This window comes from Lissotriton helveticus, chromosome 4_1, assembly GCF_964261635.1.
Source record: "Lissotriton helveticus chromosome 4_1, aLisHel1.1, whole genome shotgun sequence".
Classification (NCBI taxonomy): Eukaryota; Metazoa; Chordata; class Amphibia; order Caudata; family Salamandridae; genus Lissotriton; species Lissotriton helveticus.
In genome coordinates, this window is record NC_136063.1 from 1,586,225,406 (window position 1) to 1,586,245,966 (window position 20,561).

The 20,561-nt window shown below is 44.9% G+C and overlaps 1 protein-coding gene across 1 annotated transcript in view; it reads right to left on the reverse strand.

The window, feature by feature from the left end:
• Positions 1-20,561, reverse strand: part of LOC144827606 (mediator of RNA polymerase II transcription subunit 1-like) — a 648,236-nt gene that overhangs the window by 381,550 nt on the left and 246,125 nt on the right. Inside the window, exon 5 of the mRNA XM_078685852.1 lies at positions 17,842-17,974. Coding sequence (XP_078541978.1) covers positions 17,842-17,974 — 133 coding nt within the window. The remainder of the gene's footprint in view (positions 1-17,841; positions 17,975-20,561) is intronic.

The following is a 20,561-nucleotide window of genomic DNA, read 5'->3' on the forward strand; positions in this document are numbered from 1 at the left end:
AACAGTCTACCCATCTGGTTTTGTTCAACATATCCCTCACTTCATGTTGAAGAAGATGTGTTTCTTGGATGACAATGACCTGCGCTGGAGAGTCCCTCAGATATTGCAATATTCTATATCTCCTGCTCTTAACACGCAGGCCATTGACATTCCAGGATAAAAATTTTATTCCCATCAGCTGATATCCATGCCCTTACCCCAGCTCATTAGAGAATTACATCTCCCAATGCGGATCGAACAGAGTATGCATGTATTTGATAGTAATTGTGGGTTTGAAACGGTGACTGGGCGGTGAGGATATTTTATAGTTTTGCCCCTTCCCCCCCCCTCTCCTCCCTGGAAAACCCCCCCTTAGTTAATCTGGTCGTTGGTGCCAGATTTGTCTCTCTAAGAAGCTCCCCTTGCCCAGGTCTGTTACATATATAAAATATAGCCCGGCATACCTAGATAAATCCCTTTTTTTTTTTTTTTTTTTATATTTTAGGGGAGGCCGTCATGTTATACTTATAGAGAGTGATAAAACTATGAGTGGGTAGTTGTCACATCGTTTTTCCAAATCGGAGTTGGTGCTCTAATAATTTTTCCTTTTTATTTGTTTATATATATATATATATATATATATATATATATATATACATACATAAACATATATATGTTCCGATGCGTGGTACGGCTGCGAGGGCGAGGCTGGTGGACCGTAGCTGGCGGGTGGGCGTGTAGAAGGTCAGGCGGTCGTTGAGGTACTTGGGGCCCAGGTCGTGGAGAGACTTGTGTGCGTGGGTGAGGAGCCGGAACGTGATCCTCTTGTCGACGGGGAGCCAGTGCAGGTTCCTCAGGTGGCTGGAGATGTGGCTGCGTCAGGGGACATCCAGGATGAGTCGGGCGGAGGCGTTCTGGATGCGCTGGAGTCTTTTCTGTAGCTTGGCTGTGGTTCCGGCGTAGAGGGCGTTTCCGTAGTCCAGTCGGCTGGTGACGAGTGCCTGGGTGACAGTCTTCCTGGTCTCGGTCGGGATCCAGCGGAAGATCTTGCGAAGCATACGCAGGGTGTTGAAGCACGATGAGGAGACGGCGTTGACTTGTCTGGTCATCGAGAGGGAGGGGTCCAGGATGAAGCCCAGGTTGCGTGCGTGGTCGGTTGGCTTGGGTGCGGTGCCCAGGGCCACCAGGAGTCGTCCCAGGCGGAGGGCGAAGATCCCAGGATGAGGACTTCCGTCTTGTCCGAGTTCAGTTTCAGGTGGCTGTCCTTCATCCACTCGGCGACGTCTTTCATCCCTTCGTGTAGGCAGGTTCTGGCGGTGTCTCTGGTGAGGGAGAGGATCAGCTGGGTGTCGTCGGCGTAAGAGATGATGTTGAGGTTGTGCTGGCGTGCGATGGCTGCGAGAGGCTTCATGTAGATGTTGAAGAGGGTGGGGCTGAGTGAAGATCCTTGTGGGACGCCGCAGATGACTTCGGTGGCCTCGGAGCGAAACGGGGGGAGGCGGACTCTTTGTGTTATTCCGGCGAGGAACGAGATGATCCACTCCAGTGCCTTCTCTTGGATACCGATGTTGCTGAGGCGCTGGACTAGGGTGCGGTGGCAGACCGTGTCGAACGCAGCGGAGAGGTCCAGGAGGATGAGGGCCACTGTTTCCCCCTTGTCGAGCAGGGTCCGGATGTCGTCGGTGGCTGCGATGAGGGCGGTCTCGGTGCTGTGGTTGGCTCTGAAGCCGGACTGCGAGGGGTCGAGGGATCCGTTCGTCTCGAGGAAGGCGGTCAGCTGTCTGTTGACGATCTTCTCGATGACTTTAGCAGGAAAAGGGAGGAGCGAGATGGGGCGGAAGTTTTTGAGATCGGTGGGGTCCGCTGTAGGTTTCTTCAGGAGGGCGCTGATCTCGGCTTGCTTCCAGCTCTCCGGGAAGGTGGCGGTGTTGAAGGAGGCGTTGATGATGTTCCGGAGTTGGGGTGCGATGGTGGAGTCGGCCTTGTTGAAGACGTGGTGTGGGCAGGGGTCGGTCGGTGATCCGGAGTGGATGGTGTTCATCGTGCGGGCTGTGTCTTCGGTGGTCACTGTGGTTCAGGTGCGAAGGGTGGCGGTGGGGGGCGTTGGTTCGACGGTTGGGTGCATGGGTGGGGCGCCGAAGCTGTTGTGGATGTCGGCGATCTTGCGGTGGAAGAGCGAGGCGAGGGAGTCGCAGAGGTCTTGTGACGGAGTGATGTCGTTGGTGCCGGTGCTGGGGTTGGAGAACTCCTTGACGATAGTGAAGAGCTCTTTGCTGTCGTGGGCGTTGTTGTCCAGTCGTTCCTTCAGGGATTTCTTCTTGGTGGTGCGGATGAGCTGGTGGTGCTTGCGGGTAGCGTGTTTGAGGGCGGTCATGTTGTCGGTGGTCCGGTCGAGGAGCCAGGCTTTCTCGAGGGTGCGGCAGATCTTCTTGGAGTCCTTGAGGTCGTCGGTGAACCAGGATGCCTTCTTGCTTCTGGGTCTGCTGGGAGGGTTCTTTAGTGGCGCGAGGTCGTCGGCGCAGGCGGTCAGCCACTGTGTGAAGTTGCGGGCTGCTTCGTTGGGGTCCGTTGTGTTGGCGGGTGGGCTCTGGCTGAGGGAGGTGGTGAGCTGGTCTGCGGTGATCTTGCTCCAATTCCTGTGAGGTACCTGTTGCGGGTGGTGGTGGGTCGTGGATCTTTTGAAGCTGAAGTGGACGCAGCTGTGGTCGGTCTAGTGGAGTCCGGTGGCGTGGCTGAAGGTGATGTACTTGCTGGAAGAGAAGACGGGATCAAGCGTGTGGCCGGCGTAGTGGGTGGGGGTGTTGACCAGTTGCTTGAGTCCGAGGTTGGCGAGGTTTTCCAGCAGGGCGGCGATGTTGCGGTCCTTGTTGTTCTCCAGGTGGAAGTTGAGGTCTCCGAGGAGGATGTAGTCAGTGGAGGGGAGGGCGTGCGGGCTGATGAAGTCTGTTATGTCTTCGCTGAATTGTGTGCGGGGTGCCGGGGGTCTGTAGAGGAGGGTGCCTCTGAGGGTCGTCTTAGGGTCGGTGTGAATCTGGAAGTGGAGATGTTCGGCTGCGGTGAAGGAGTCGTTGGCGTCGGTCGTGATGCGGATGGTGTTCCTGTGGACGATGGCGATGCCACCTCCGGTCTGGTTGATGCGGTCCCTCCTGATGATCTTGTACCCGTCCGGGATGGCGATGGCGATGTCGGGTGCAGAGGAGGCGTTCATCCAGGTTTCCGTGAGGAAGGCGACGTCCGGTGATGTAGCGTCGAGGAGGTTCCAGAGTTCCACGGCGTGTCTGAACGGAGCGGGTGTTGATCAGGATGCACTTGAGGTGGTTGCTGCTGGTGTTTGTCTTGGCGGGTGCGGGGCAGGTTCGGAGGCAGGTGAACTTGCAGGTGCAGCAGGTGAAGGGTCCGTGGGTGCGTCTCGAGGAGGCTCGGCAGCAGGCGTGGGTCCGGCCGGCATTGAGTGCGTTGAGAGTGGCGGCGTCGTAGGTCAGTCGGGTCGTCTTGCCTCGGCGGGGAGGGCCAGGGGTCCTGGCGCTGGGCGCGGGCCAGGCGCAAACGGGCGCAGACGGGCTTACCTCTGGCGCACCTTCGGCGCTCAATCGGCGCTCCCGCTGCGCGCGTCCGCAGCGCGGTCGCTCTGGGGGCATCATAAGTAAGGAGCCGGGAGGGAGGAGCAGCTGGGTGGCGGGAGCGGGGCGGCGAATAGAATCACAGGGGGGCGGGGCCGCAGGGAGGCAGCGGCGGGAAATTCCAAGAAGCAGCGGGCAGCGGGAAATTCCCAGGAGCAGCGGGAAATTCCCAGGAGCAGTGGGCAGCGAGCGAAGGAATCTGCAGGCAGGAGGCGGCAAAGGCAGGCAGGAGCGGCAGCAGTGAGTGGGGCGACCAAGCCCTGTGGAGGGCTGAGCGGTCACACTCTGTGGTCCCCTATGGTCCCCTTAAGTAAGGAGCCGGGAGGGAGGAGCAGCAGGGTGGCGGGAGCGGGGCGGCGAATGGAATCACAGGGGGGCGGGGCCGCAGGGAGGCAGCGGCGGGAAATTCCAAGAAGTAGCAGGCAGCGGGAAATTCCCAGGAGCAGCGGGAAATTCCCAGGAGCAGTGGGCAGCGAGCGAAGGAATCTGCAGGCAGGAGGCGGCAAAGGCAGGCAGGAGCGGCAGCAGTGAGTGGGGCGACCAAGCCCTGTGGAGGGCTGAGCGGTCACACTCTGTGGTCCCCTACGGTCCCCTTAAGTAAGGAGCCGGGAGGGAGGAGCAGCTGGGTGGCGGGAGCGGGGCGGCGAATGGAATCACAGGGGGGCGGGCCGCAGGGAGGCAGCGGCGGGAAATTCCAAGAAGCAGCGGGAAATTCCCAGGAGCAGTGGGCAGCGAGCGAAGGAATCTGCAGGCAGGAGGCGGCAAAGGCAGGCAGGAACGGCAGCAGTGAGTGGGGCGACCAAGCCCTGTGGAGGGCTGAGCGGTCACACTCTGTGGTCCCCTTAAGTAAGGAGCCGGGAGGGAGGAGCAGCTGGGTGGCGGAAGCGGGGCGGCGAATGGAATCACAGGGGGGCGGGGCCGCAGGGAGGCAGCGGCGGGAAATTCCAAGAAGCAGCGGGCAGAGGGAAATTCCCAGGAGCAGCGGGAAATTCCCAGGAGCAGTGGGCAGCGAGCGAAGGAATCTGCAGGCAGGAGGCGGCTAAGGCAGGCAGGAGCGGCAGCAGTGAGTGGGGCGACCAAGCCCTGTGGAGGGCTGAGCGGTCAGTTCAGACATGGCCATATGCAAATCAGCCTTAACCCTGTGCCTCAGGGAAACAGTCCAGCCCGAACTGCCAAGCCATGTCTTTCCTGGACCGGAATCAAGCATCCTAGGACCGGTTTCTGGCTATCAGCCGTCTTCAGCCAGGATAGCTTGACTCCAGTGGTGTGGAGAGCATGGGACTCACGTCTGAGCATACCCATCCCACTCGGGGTGACAAATGCAATAACAACAGTTGATGGACAGAATGCAGAACAATGTCATACATTCACCCCATTCACCCCAGTCCTGGTTGCAGCCATTAGGATAGGTGATACCATGTCATTCTGGGGAATAATGGCTCATGGTAACTGCTACCGTCACCAGTGTTGAGTACAACCACAGATTTGGGTGGATCACTTTTCTAGCATCTACGCAGCCAAGTCCATCTGTGGAACCAGTAAATTGGTAAATGTGGTTGCTGGTGGCATATGCACTCCTCTGTCCGATGAGTTTAAGGAAATTTTGGAGGAAATTATGGCTCTATCCACTCACAAAGCCCCAGGTCCTGATTCTATCCCTGTGGATTTATTCCAGGCTGAACCTTTGATATGGGCCTCTTATTTTCATCTGCTCATCCTCTCTTTGCTTAGGAGTTGCCCTATCCCAAACTCTTGGCAAACTGCCAAGAATGAGCTATTCACAAAAGCGGTAGTCAAGATGATCCTGGGAATTATAGGCCCATCAGCCTTATCAACACCTCTCAGACACTTCCCCTCCTGACTTATCCTGGGGCAGTTATCGGACTGGGCCATGTATAATTCCTGTAATGCACGCACCTGGTTGTCTCGGGAGTATTCTGGAGTCACGATGCTTACCACCCTGTCTCCCCCTCGTCACCCCCCAGGCGTCAGGAAGAGACACTAACGCCCAACAAGTGACCAAGGGGAACACAGGGGAACAAAACAAGGGTAAGAAAAGAATAGGGGAATAAAGAATCTCCACTCTCCTCGTCTGCTTCTGATGAGGGTCTTTCGGGCACTCACTCTGTAGTAATACAAAAGAACAATTAATGCAAGCTATCCCCTCCCTTGTGGTCCCCGATGTAATGTGGATGTAGGAAAGGGTTAGTACCTTGAGAGATGTGGAGAATGCCTGATAACTGGAATCTTTAGGGATAACCTTGGAATGCTGAAGGTATGCCTGTTGTACCAACATTCATTGTATCTGTAAGTTAAATAACCTCATAAATGGTGTACCTCATTATTATAATACTGAATATCAGTATGAATGCCACTCACCAGTTTACAAGGTAACCACGCTCAAACAAATAACTCCCGCACCTAATAAGGCTTAGATGTCGGGATCTTCAATGTGAATCACAGCGCTATGGGAATTCACAACAACACCAGCGCCAATTACTTCCTCCGATACTAATTTTACCGTTATGAATCACGGCAAGATAAATACTTAGACGGAGGTTAGAAACCAAACTCCAGAAACAACGGCTCTACCGTTAGCACCTAATAAGGCTTAGATGTCGGGATCTTCAATGTGAATCACAGCGCTATGGGAATTCACAACAACACCAGCGCCAATTACTTCCTCCGATACTAATTTTACCGTTATGAATCACGGCAAGATAAATACTTAGACGGAGGTTAGAAACCAAACTCCAGAAACAACGGCTCTACCGTTATTTCACGGTAAGCATACAAATCTAGACAGAGGTTATATATAACCACCCGACTACCACCAAACAATATAAACAAGCCGCTCGTAAAAACTTACGACTTCCAGAAGCGAGGAATCACAGCCTAACGGACATAGGACGCCAAGACGAACCTCTAACTCCTCGGACGCCACACAGTAACCCGGAACGAGTAGGACACTTCTCACTGGCTAAACGCGAAGCGTTTCCTGTGAGTTTAGGGCGGGCTTAAGACTACTCCACTTCTCTCTCGCGCATGCGCCTACTCCGAAGCCTGTATTCTCCTCCTTTTCGGCCCCTTTCAACATCGTACAATCCCCGCGGATTTTGCAAGCATGACAATTCCATTCTCTCAGAGTTTCAGAAGGGCTTCTGATACTGGGTTAGTGCGGTGGACCAAATTATCCGCTTCGTTGCCTCTTTTGGAAAACTGTATCACTTGACAAAGGCCACTTAAATGTGTTTTTTGTTAACTTAAAATCAGCTTTTGATTTCATCCCTAGAGGGAAGTGTGGGAGGTTTTGAAGGAGATGGGTGTCCCTGACAACCTTCTGTCTGTACTAATTAGGCTCCATTCACATAACTCAGCTAGGGTCAGATAGATATGGCACCATTTATGAGTTTACGGACTCCTTTAACATTAGCTCTGGTGTTAGTCAGGGTTGTGTGCTTGCCCTTATATTATTCATGTTCTACATTAACGACCTAGTGCTTGAACTCTACTTCCCTGGCAATGCTGCTCCTAAATGGGCTCATAAAATTGCAATGCTGCTCTTTGCAGACGACACGCTACTGATACCTAAAACCCTACATGGTCTGCAACAATTGTGGATTGTTTCCTACATTTTTGCAGCACACAAAGCCTTTAACTTAACATTAAAAGAACAATGTTTTGGTGATTAATCCGCGCAGGGTGTTTCCCTTGAACAAGTCCAGAAGTTTGTATATTTGGGGTTTGTTTAACCCATAAAATGAGCTGCTCCACACATATAAGAAAAAGTGCATTGAAACTCCAACAAGAAGCTGGGGTTGTATCTAAATTGTCCATTAAGGCCCACACATATTATTTTGTCCCAGTGGTGGAGAGTTTCAATTTTAAAGTGAAAAGCTCAGTTAATGCATGTTGCAGAATTCTGGGGACATGCTGTGTCCGATGAACTCTGCAGCAGCAGTACGGCGAACATCGAATCGAGACGCTGAAGCGGTGCGGAGCTGACGGCGGGTGAATCTTGGCTGGTGCCGAGACGGAGAGCGCCGCACCTGAGCCTGGGACCCCCCGTGAACAAAAGAGTCATATTGGCATACCAAACGCGGCTCCAGCACCTATTACCTGCGGAGGAGCGGGAAGCGGTAACGTCTGAGAAGAACGAGCGGCAGCAGCAGCGGGAGCGCAGCTCCCAGACCCCGCCTTCCCCCACTGAAACCTCGAGCAACAGAGTGCAGCGGAGGGGAGAGGCGGCTGGCAGTGAGGGCGAGGGCGATCCTGTGGACCGTGGACAGTGTATGCACTCAGCATCACGAGGCGTGGATAAGGTGGTACGAGGCAGCGGCGTTGCAAGGAGGCAAGGGGGCAGAGTCCCTGTCCCGGCCCGTGCAAGAGGTGAGGAGGAAGCGGGCAGTGAGGGTGATCCTTGAGCCCCGGGTTTGGAGCCCCCCCACCAAGAACCAAAAGTTTTAAAAAAAACAGAATAAACAAGCTGTAGTCACAGCAATGCTCAGACTCAATTGAACTACGGATTTTGTAATTGCGCTGACAGCTGACAGCCACGTAGCCCCTGGAACACGTAACTTACAAAAAAAATAAAAATTAATTAAACGCATAAGAGGCGCCTAGAGCCCGGAGCTGGGGAGGCCAAATAATCAAAGAGGTCCATTACCGGCATAGTGGATTGTGTTTATCCAACTAACCAACTGTATCACACCTAAGGTCCTACACCGGTTAGTCCCCGACGGCAGGTACTTTATATCCCTGCAGTGCCCGGTAGTCCTGCTATAGTGTCATCTGCCTATTGGATATTACACTGCTACCCATACTGTGCTGTGCTGTGCCGCCCTTGGCTACGGTTCTGGGTGGCCTGGTGATAGCGGCATTGGTACTGAAATAGGTTTTGGTGACAAATCTTGTGACGGGATCCGGGATCGCTGAGGAAACAAGCATACAGGCTGGGGCAAGTGGAGGCAACCTATCGCGGGTGTGCTACTGCACTGCCGGATCAGGGGGGAACCGGAGTCAACTGTAGATTACTACCCTCTGGATAACTCCCCCCAGGGCTCTCTCCTGGGCTCAAATGCGTTCAGGGAAGGAAAGAACAGTAGGCTCCCAGATGAGACGGGCACGAAAAATCCAAGCACCTAAGCTGCAAAAAAAGGCAATAGCACAGATAAATGGTCCAAACCAATCTTTAATCTCGCCAATAGCACGGATGTTCGAAAGATCGACAAAGATACCACAGAAATTTGATTTTTGGGTAGATCCAGCAGGAGCACTTATGTCAATGGAATCAGATATAGCCAAAAACCGATTACAGGATCCAATTAAACCAATAAACATCTTTGACGGAAAAAAAAAACACTCAAATCGGATCAGGAACATAATAGTATAAGCAATATGCAACACAAGGACTCATTGTGCGAAACCATGGATCTAAAAGGGGAACTAAAAGAGAATAGCCCAGTAAAGCAAACACAAATGGAAGGAACGATTATGGATGAAAATTAGATGAAAGCTTAAATACAAAATTCACAATTACCTGAAAACTGTATAGGTTTAATAACTGCAGAAATCCCAATACCACTAGAAGTTAAAGTTGAAATAAAGAGAAACCAGGAACTAGTAAATGCAATTAATATGGACACAACGAATACGGTCATAGTGGCAACCACACCACTAAAAAAATCTGGAAAAAAAGACAGTGAACAAATATATGAGTATCTAGATTGTGTCACTCCAAAATCTTTCAATATCAAGGAAAAATACGGGGTGTTAATTATGTAAATTCAGATTGCGCCATCTCAAAAGGAACAAATGTGGAGAATAGAGACCAAGGTGAGCTTAAAGCAGTTAGTACAGGTAATCATGATAACTTGGCTAAAACCAAAAAATTGGAAGGAGATCATCATGCTGATGAAATGGATATTAAAAACCATTCTACTAATAGTAATATACAATTTGACCAAAATCCAAAAAATACAGGAAATCAAGATCTAGGATCTACATGGGATATATTTTATCAAACATCAACATTAACATTAGAGGCATTGACCTACCAGTCAAACAAAATGTATACCCAAATTGAAATACTTGGAGTAATGGACAACGCAGTCACCGGAATAGATCGAAAACTGGCCGAGTTAAACAACTTAATCAACAAAGCCCAACAAGATGCAGCTTCAAACTATTTCGTATGTACTTGTGAACCTATCATAAATAAACTTTCGACTATCCCAGATGTAGTAAACACCATATTAGAAGATATTAAAGACTTAGTACACAAAAAATATGACAACAAAAGAGAGGAGATATGTTACACCCTATGTAATAAACACAAAGATCATAATAACGAAATGGGAAGTTCGGAAAAAAATCTATTGGAACCCGTTGAAGGGAACAAATTGAATCAAATGGAAAAAGGAATAGATCAGAATGTGGAAATTGAATTGGTAACGGAAACTACACAAGCGCCACATGAAAGGATAAATACAGACAAGGAAAATTATCAAATTTACAAGCAAACAAAGAGACAAAGGAAAAAAATTTGCAAGGCGAGAAATAAGGTAAAGAATGAAAATACAGTAAAAGTATATTCTAACCTAGAAAGACCTGTAGAAAGGAGACATGAAGAACCGACTCAGGAGGAATCAGAAATTCAAAATACAGGGCTACAGAGGACTCAGGCGTCTAAAATAGCAGAAAATAATGGAAAATACTATGATATATTTACAAAGTCCGGAACACTCCAGACAGACTACAAACTACATGCAATCAATACAACTACGTTAGTGGACACTATAGATCGACAATTGGTCCCAAAGCAAACTAAGGGTAAGAAAGACCAAGATCAAGATGAAAAAGTAACATGTGGTCAAAAGGGAAACAGAAGTGTTCTAAGGACCCACTTAAATGATATCCAAAGAAGCCCGATGGAAAAAAAGGATAATTTGACCTTTGTAGAGTCCAATACTTTACTAAATGGAGATGGAAATCACTCACGTCAAATACTACAGAGAACAATTCAACAAGATGAAAATAATCCTCTAAGATTAAACGGGAGTCTGTCACAACAAAAAAAACATCCAGATTTCAAAGAACAGCGGATAGATGAATCTGTGACTAATACATCAAAAAAGGAGATCAATGATAACGATTATAAACATAGTAAGGAAAACCTAATTATTACAAAAGTTGGCCAAGATAAGCATATTATTTATAAAAACCATCAAACTTGTGATGAAAAAAAGAAAGAATCGTTGCCTTTGAAGAAGACTGCTCAAATAATTCTTACACCATTCTACGACTCACGAGGTAACAAGGATATTTTGAATAGAGGGAATATTCTTCAGCTGATGAAATCAATACCTTCATTAGAAAAAGTGACAACAAGAGACATTGAATCTGTGGAGTTTGTACAAAACCCGGAAGGCAGCCAACTGCGAACACTCCTAACCGTAAATTCAGTTTCCTTAGTGGACCAAATCCTGCAGGAACAAGAAGTCTTTCAAGGCTGTGTGATAAAAATCACACAACCTGCCTCCAAGCCTTATCCGACTCCATTTACAATTGAAGAACTCCCTTCAAAAAACACTAATGTGAGAAAGAACAATTCAGTGTATTCAATATTAAAAAACCCTTTGGGTAATACACCTCGGGATGATAAAAAAGCCATGGAGGAAATAAAATTTGTAGAAACAAAACAAATACAAGAAAATTGGATTAGGACAGCATTACATGAACAATGACAGGATAAATCGCAATATAAATTAGAAGAACCGAATGAGGATCAGCTATCGATAGGAGTCTGTTCATGGAACATAAATGGATTAGGTAAAAAAATAAAAAACGCTTGAATAGATACTTTGTCAAACCTCTATCAAATCATATTTCTGCAGGAGACATGGGAGACGGACCCATTCATGCTACAAGGGTAAAAAGGATACTATGTGCCTGCAATTAGATATAGCAAATTTGGTTGTCCATGTGGAGGCCTGGCAACCTTTATTTTGATCAATTTGAGAATTGAACATGAACAGCTGGTCACGAATAATTCGAACATTCAAGCAATTAAGTTAAAATATCCAACTAGTGAGGAAAAAAACATGAAAACTCTAATATTAATCAATATATATATATTCCACCAAAATACTCTTCAAGAAAGAATATAAGTGTCGCTCTAACAGGATTTTTACTGGAACAAATAATAATTGACCCGTCTGTTAACTTTATAGTTATAGGTGACTTTAATATAAATCTGCTAATATAATTAACACAGGATGATTGTATACAGTCCCAAAATCATCAATGGTCAATTCCCGAACAAACACTGGATCTCGATATAAATACTAAGCATAACCCAATTGGAAAAAAATATTGATGGATGTGGAAGCACTGGGACTAAGAGTATTAAATGGCAGGTTCTCAACTGACATACCCGCAGGTTGGTCATCCCAAACACAGAAATCAAAATCAAGAATAGACTATACAATGATATCTATAAATATTTTTGATAAAATTGTTTCCTATCGTTTAAAGAAAGTACAAGATAGTGATCATAGCCAACAAATAGTAGAAATAAAACTGGCATGCTCGAAACACCAAAATTATCTAACTACACAAGGCCGAACCTGTACTATCAACTATAGGAAACTCATATGGAAGACAGATAATAAAGACGATATGAAAAAAAAGGCACAAGAACTAATTAAAGATTGCTTCAAAGAACATATTATACAGTCCGCAATTAAGCAGTGGGAACATTTCCCGCAGAAAATAGTTCATCCAAATGATGTTACTTCTTGTAGTAGAAAAACTCAAATTAAAAGGTAAATAGAGATACTAATACTAATCTCCCAGACACGTTTAAAAAACCGAGGCGGACCCGTAATAGATTGAGAAAGCAGCTAACCAGGATCCCGAATAAAGAGGAAATTGAAATCCAACTTAAAAGCACTAACAATAGTTTGAGGAAATTATTGTGGAATGAAAAAAATAGTAAACAGCAAGAGTTATGGGCAAAAATCTTTCATGCTTGCAATCAAGTAAACTCGAGGGAGTTTTGGAAAATTATCAACGGTCTAAGCAGACCAAACAGATCCGTGGTAGCTACCTCCCTAACTGAAGATGATTGGTTGGAATTCCTCAAAAAGACCTTAGACCCTCATTCGGATCTTAACACTCAAAAAGACAAACAGACAATAATGACAGAAAATGAACGAGAAACTAATCCGGAAACTGCTTTCACTGAAATTGAAGTAACAAATATAATAAAGAAGCAAAAAGATGGAGCACCAGGACCTAATGGAATCCCGTTTGTTCTCTACAAGGAAGATCCAGATTTATGGGCTACCTATCTGACTAAGGTTTTTAATGAAGTTGTCCGGTCTAGGCAAATACCAAAATCTTGGAGAGGATCACTAATATCTCCCATCTATAAAAAAGGTAATTGGCAACTACCAGAGAACTATCGTTTGATTACTCACCAAGATACTGATGCAAAACTATTTGCGGGTCTTTTACTATCAAGTTTATCAGATTCGGTTAAGGAAAAGCAAATATTACCCCCAAACCAAACTGGGTTTATCAAAGGCTTAGGAACTTCCACAAATATATTAATTTTATCTGTACTAATGGATAAGGCGCTTCTAGCTAAACAGCCTCGCTACTTTTGTTTCGTCAATTTTAAATCGGCATTTGACCGTGTAAACAGGCACCTTTTTATGGAAAAAACTAGAACCCCAAGGAATTCTGGACCCACTACTAAAACTTATACAATTATTGTATTCTGAAAATTGGGTCAGGGTGATAATCGGTGATGGCCGAACATTATCTAATAAAATACCCACGACACGAGGACTAAAGCAAGGTTGCATCTTTGCTCCACTACTTTTTAACCTATTTATAGCCGACCTCACCATTGCATTGAATAAAGTTAATGCACACCCACCGAAGCTAGCAGGAAAACAAATATCAAATCTGCTGTACGCAGATGACGTCGTACTTTTAAGTCATACAAAGGTGGGCCTGCAGAGACTAATTGATCATATATCAATGTACGCACAAGAGAACCAAAAGGTAATAAAAGAATCAAAGACGAAAATAATGGTAGTCACCAAGAACAGACGACAAAAAAATAAATGAAAATGGATGCTGGAACAAACTCAACTAGAACAGGTTAATTATTACCGGTATCTCGGTGTTCTATTCAAGGATAGTGGAAATTTTATCCTACAAAAAAAATACATTACTAGGAAAGCTAATAGTTTGGAGGCTGCATTTAGGATCATACAAAAAAAAAACTATCAGCACTGGCCTATGGCCCGCTATTAAAAATCATATCAGCTAAACTATTACCAACTTTAATGTATGGCTCTGAAGTTTTAAATGGTAAGGACGCGGAGATAATTAATAATGCAGTTGCTAAAACTTACAAGATTTTATTCAATCTACCGTACAATGCTTAGCAGGCTCAAGTGAGGTTGCAGTTTGGAATAAATAACCAACAACACGCACGAAAAGGTCAAATCCTGAAAGTATGGAATCGTATAAAAAAAAATGACCACGATAATCAAATGCCCCGGATACTATGGCAAGAACTCAAAGACAACCGGAAACTGCAAGCTTAGTCTTATTTAAAGGAAGCGAAAGAAGAATTTGGCGTAATATCAATTTGGGAGAATACAATTACCCAGGAAAGTTTCAAAAGAACAATTAATAAACGGACTAATCATCTTTCGCTGATAAAAGACAAAGAGGTACTTGTAAAAAGAAGACACGCATGGCCAATTATAAATGGATTTAAAAAAAAGCAAGTCGAAACGTGAGTATAAGCTGAGTGATTGGGAGTATTTCCGATATCTTCAGGTCCGCCACGCTCTTGACTCGGTCTTCCCTGCTGGTACTGCGATCCCTGAGTCTTCTCCTCTGGAGGATAGAGTGCTGGATGGGCATGTCCCTGACAGCACTATCTCCCTCATATATAAAAAACTTATTAATGCCCGTTCGGACCTTCTTATACAGCTAAGGGATACATGGACTGGTGATGGTTTGGAGATAGACGATGAAGACTGGCAGGCTGCAATATCCTCCCCTAAAGAAGTCGCGATTCCGGCGCGTCTCCGACTGGTGCAGCTGAAGATTCTGCATCGTGTCTATGTCACGGGTCCACGGTTGATGCATATGGGTTATTCTGAGGATGGATCATGTCGGCGTGGTTGTGGTATGCTTGCTACTTTCCTCCACATTATATGGGAATGCCCGGAGGTAGTGATTTTCTGGAATCGAGTGCATGCGGTGCTGAGTGAGGTCACTGGTGTTGGGCTACTCCCCGAGGCCAGACGCTGTCTGCTGAATATCTGGGAACCGAATGACTGTACGGTTGCTCAGACTCAATGGGTCACACTGGGCAACATGATAGCGAAGAGGGATATTGCTCAATTGTGGGGATCTCAGAGGGCACCACTGGTCTCGACCTGGGAAGAGAACATGGACTGGTGAATGTTTAGAGAAAAAATTGTGTACATCTCCCGTGGTAGACCTAAGAAGTGGGGAAGGATATGGGGTCAGTGGAATTCGTACCGTGGAGAGGTATGTGATCCTCCCTTTGTTTAGTTCCCTGATGTTCTGCAATCTCCTTGACTGTACGTTTCGGTATTTTGCCTTACTGTTATTTGTGATGTATTGCTCACTCTCGATCCCCACTCCCCCCTTTTCCATGGTTTTTCTGTGCTTGCTGCTCATTTGTCTCCCCCCTATCGCATGTAACAGTCCTTATATTGCTTGGTTTTGCCTCAAACTCTTTTTTGTGTTTTCTTTTTGTTGTGTATGTATTATAAAATATGAAACCTTTTATTATCCCCGCCCGCCATGAGCTCCGGATACTATCGAGTTTATACACTGCCGGACCCTCGGGTTGTCAGCTGATGAGCTGTGTACTGCTTTGTTATTTTTTATCCGTCTAACTGACCGGCCTTGGTGGTTGTGGGTCTGTAACTGTACTCCTTTTTCAAATAAAGGTTTTAAAAAAAATAAAAAATAAAAAAGTCCAAGAATACCTTGAAACATCATGGTCACAGCAAAGTAAGCGAATTTTCATAAAAGCCCGTTTTGGACTTTGGCCAGGCTTGTGTCATCTCCAGTCTTGGAAGATTAGTGAGGACAATACCATATGTAGGCTATGTAAATGTGGACAAGAAGAAATCATACACCTACTATGTCTTTGTCCTGCAATAGAAGCTGAAAGGAAAATTATCCTTAAGAGACTATTTAATGCCCGTGGGGTAAGGACAAGTAGACAAGCATTAATGGCATGCCTAAACCCGAACGACATATTTATGAATTCTGCATTTGTAAAATTTTTATCTATGATTGGTAAAAAACTTGAAGAAAATATTTTTTAATTTACAAATTATGTGATATTAGAATAATTATGTACATGCTCTTTTAAACTTGTTATTCTCTGATGATTTTATTAGCATTTTTGTAAGATTTTAATTAATCAAACAAATAAACTTGACTGACTGACTGACTGACGATGAACTCTGTAGTATAGAAAATAGGTTTGTGAGGAGTGTTCTTAACCTTCAGCAGATTGCCCCTCGTCTTCCCCAGCTCCTACACCTGGGTCTTTATCCTATTAATCATGCTGTTATGCTAGACCTATCTTGTATTGCCATAGACTCTGGTCTTCAGAGGAAATGGAATCCTACAGAACTTCAATTAAGGAGCTCCTAAAGTCCCAGCGGTGGGATAAGATCACCTGGCTTGCTGACATCAAGTCCTTGCTTCACGCACTTGGTATGTCCTCTCTCTGGGATTCACCGGGTACCATGACCCTTACTCCGTGATTAAAAACCGAGGAGCAGTTGTGTCTGAGGGAACTGAAAATTGTCAAAGCAGGGAGTGTGACTGATTTATTCATGGATATTAAGATTAAACCTGCTTATGAACTGTTCTTTGTCACTCTTCCTGGCTGTGCTCTGTTACAACTCAACCTAAAATAGAGGTAATAGACTCTCCCGGTGAATAGTTTGTGTGAAGTGGGGCACAAAGTATTGTAGCTCGAGCATGTGCCCCTCATGTAACCCGCCAGAAGAAACCCTCCACCACTTTGCTTTCTTTTCTCCCGCTTATGCCAAACCAAGTCACCAATGTTAAAACCTTTGTTGTGCAAAGTCCTGGGCTTTAGGCAATTTGTGTTTGCGCTTCGCATTCTGCATTTCGACACCAGCGAAGTTATTGGGGTTGCTATGAACAAGTTTCTCCACGCTGCCTGGCTTTCTCGCATCTGTAGTGTCCAATAAGGAAGTGTAATTCTTGTGTGTCTTCTATTTGAGCATTTTTTAGGGCCGATCGCACTCTATATTCTGGATTTAAATTGTATTTATTATTATTTACTCTGATTACAACAGAGTTTTTGCTGCTCTGTGTTTTGCCCGTGTGCTATTTCAGCACTGGATTTTCGACTTTTTTCTATGCACTGGCTGCTATCTACCATCCTAATTTCATTTATGTTTTTACTCCGTTTTTATCCACAAATTGTATTTCAGATGTATGTGTTTTATGGATTTTTATATCCAAAATAAACATTTTAAATAACCATTTGTCTCACCTGGATTTATCCAAGATAAGGGTAAACCTCACTCGATGCTCCCTTGGGCTAAAGCAGATTCTAGGTTATGTGCACAGTGGGAGACGAGGAATTTAACACTTCTGAACTTTGCCACAGGTTGGGGTTGCACCAGCTCTACCCAGTGTTATTTTCGCCACCCCTGAAGCGCGTTCTGAGGCAGCAGCTTTTATCACCTTATAAAAACTAAAATTAAAGTTTGGTGATAAAAGTAGCTAGTATCAAATGCAAGCCTTAGAATGCATTGTGGTGCAAACAAATAAGCTACTACAAATATGTGCATTTCATCTGAAGGTAATTATGTTCCACGATGACGTTTTTCAAAATTAAAATCTATTTTTTTAGAGCCACCACTGTACATGAAAACCGCAACAAATTCTTAGAAGTGTAAGTGTTGTACAGGTTTAAGTTGTCGAGTGCTAGAATGATAGGATGTAAATTCTAAAGTATCGATGTTTACAACTTTGTTAACCTTCTTATGAACTACAAACATATGCCAATCCTTACTGGAAGTGTATGAAGCCTAAACTATTATGAACGATACATTTGATGCAGTTAAACTGTTTAACAATTCACAAGTCACCCAGTAAGATACATAATGGGGAAATACATTACCATGGGGGCTTCCCCGTGGTGAGCTAATTTTACATCAGTCACTTCTCCATTTTTTTTCACCATAACTTCCACATAGAACATTTCAGATGTGATGTAGCAACCTTTTCCTGTGGGGCTAATGTGATATTCCAGTCTAAAAGAAGGGAAACATGTAGGATTCATAGCTTTACTTCCTATTATTCAGCTACATTCCTAAAAAGATATTTCACGTTAAAACACTGATAGTATTAGAATCATCATAAACGTAAAATATGCAGGCTAAACCACAACGATGTATGTTACCTTACACAAATACATTATTACTAAGATTACATTGTGTGTGTGTTTTGGTGTGGTATATGACTTCACTATGATTAGTGCACTGGATTAAAAACATTTTAGCTTGCCAGTGTAAAAAATATTATTGGGTTTAGGGGCATGCCAGTACCTTAAATGCAGCAATTATTCACTGTGATCCGGTTCTTCAATGTCCCTTAAAGTTACAGTGACGGACTGTGTTATATACTTGTAAAAGGCACATCTGGTCTTGTACGTGCATGTTCTTAAATATTGCACCAAACCCAGATGCGCGGAAACAGCTACCATTCTTAAATGAGTAAGTGATGCATATTTAACCACCTTCCCCTCACTAATCCAGACAGCGAGAACACCTCTCCCCCCACCCCCGTTGTCATTGAGGAAGACCAGAAGTAAAGCACTGGGCAGAAACTTCGTGCTTATTTTTTTTATTGGGTTTTTGTACAAAGTTCAACGTAAACAAGCCAGTACAGCTAGGTAGACAAAGTTGCACCTCAATGGGTTTCCTGAACCACCAGATTGAAATCCTAGGTCGGATCTTCATGATGTTGGCAAAACATTCACCCTAGACCTGCCCCTCAGCCCATAGGATTGGTGTGTGAAGAGCCATGGTGGCTCTAAACCATTTGATCAGTTGGTCCTGAAATATGGAAGAAGAAAGGGGAATTAGAGCTGGTGCCTCATTGCGTCACCAGTGATCTGACAATGCTCAAGCTGCCATATTAAATCATACCAGGGTACCATGACCCTTCACCCTGGAAGATCCTCTCTGACCAGAAAAAAGCATGTGGTGCTGGCTGTGTCTTAAATCCACCTCATGCCTCTATAATTCACTACCAGACACTCACAGTCCCTTGCTCTTTCAATTTGCTGGCTTTTGCTTGCACCCTATGCAACGGTTTTTCCACATTTCTCTTCCTCGGTCTTTCTGCATTTTTTCCTTTGTTGCTGGAGGTAAATGCCTGTGCCGAAAAAGTAAGTGCCGGCCCCCAAAAATTAAAGTCGTTGCCCCCACTGCCAACCACCAGCTCAAATTAAGCACTGTTCACCAAGCTACAGCTCTTCTCAGTCAATGGGATGCTTCGGTTGAACCTTTCAGGGGTGGAAGACTTGCAAAAGGTCTGTACTGCCACAAGTCTCTCTCCTGTGTGATGCAAGAATAGTTAATTCTCCCGCCATAAGATAGAGTGATTCATCGGGTTGTTGTCTATTAGCAATGCATACCCATTATTAGAAATATCAAAATATCATGTAAAGTTCATGGTCTCCGAAATTAAAAGGAGTCAATAATGGAGTCTCCTAAAGCAACAAAACAATAAAAAGAACTGGCATATGTCAGAGGTTAGGTAGGAAGAAGCGCGAGAAGGCATTTAAATCCCATCTTTTAGATAGAGGATTGACTCAAACAACTTCTTAATTAAATGAGCATTGGGCTCAAATCTGCATTAAGATCTGCCAAAGAGATATCAATAATTCAACTACTGGGGTAGGGAAGTAAAGACGAATGGTTGAAAGTGAGAAAAAAACATGTTAAATGATGCTGAGGTATGGTGTCAACAGATCAGTCCTAGTTAGTGCGAGGTGATCTATTGTAACCTAAATAATAAATTTACAGTGTGGAAAACAGGCGAGTTATATGGCAACCCAGCTTGCCTAGCATTTAGGTGAATTTATCAGAAAGCGCTTTAGGCTATTATTGAAAATGTGAAAATAACAACTCAGTAGACATTCTGAACTTCCACATCCTCAATTAGTCACTCAAAGAACTTCTAATTGATATGCTTCCTCAGAGCCAATTGCATTGGAAAAATCATCTTTTTACATCATAAAGAAAGTTAATCAAGCCCCAATCTTTAACCAACTCAGACACAATGTGGAATCTCCATCTGTTTGCTGGAAGAGACTGAGGAGGTCACAGGAAAAAGGTACTGGCCTCTCCCAAAAGCCTTGTTATTTTATTGGGAAATATTTATAAGACATGCCACAGACCACATTGTTTGAAGAGAGAAGAAGAGAAATGCCTTGTGCTTTAAGCAACGAGTTCTCCAGTGCCTGAATAATTTTCTTTTGATTTAGAGATACAAATTATCTTATAATTTGGCTAAATGCCAGATTTCATTATTTGAGGCCTTGATACATTTTAGCCAGATTCATACGCATCCCTACTCGCGAAAGAGCAATATCTTTCTATGTGGGAAGGGGCTGGTGTGCCAGGAATACTTAAAAATGAAATGAGTTATCCTCTGCACAGGGTGAACTTTAATTACTCAGAAAATCCAAAATATGCGTCAGATAATTCCATGGACCCTGGTGGATCGGAGCATTGAGAACAAGTTTAACCAAATTTAATTATCAGCAAAACTTGAATTTTTTCAAAGATGATATATTCTTGTAAAATTCTGCATCCGAGAAAAAAAACACTT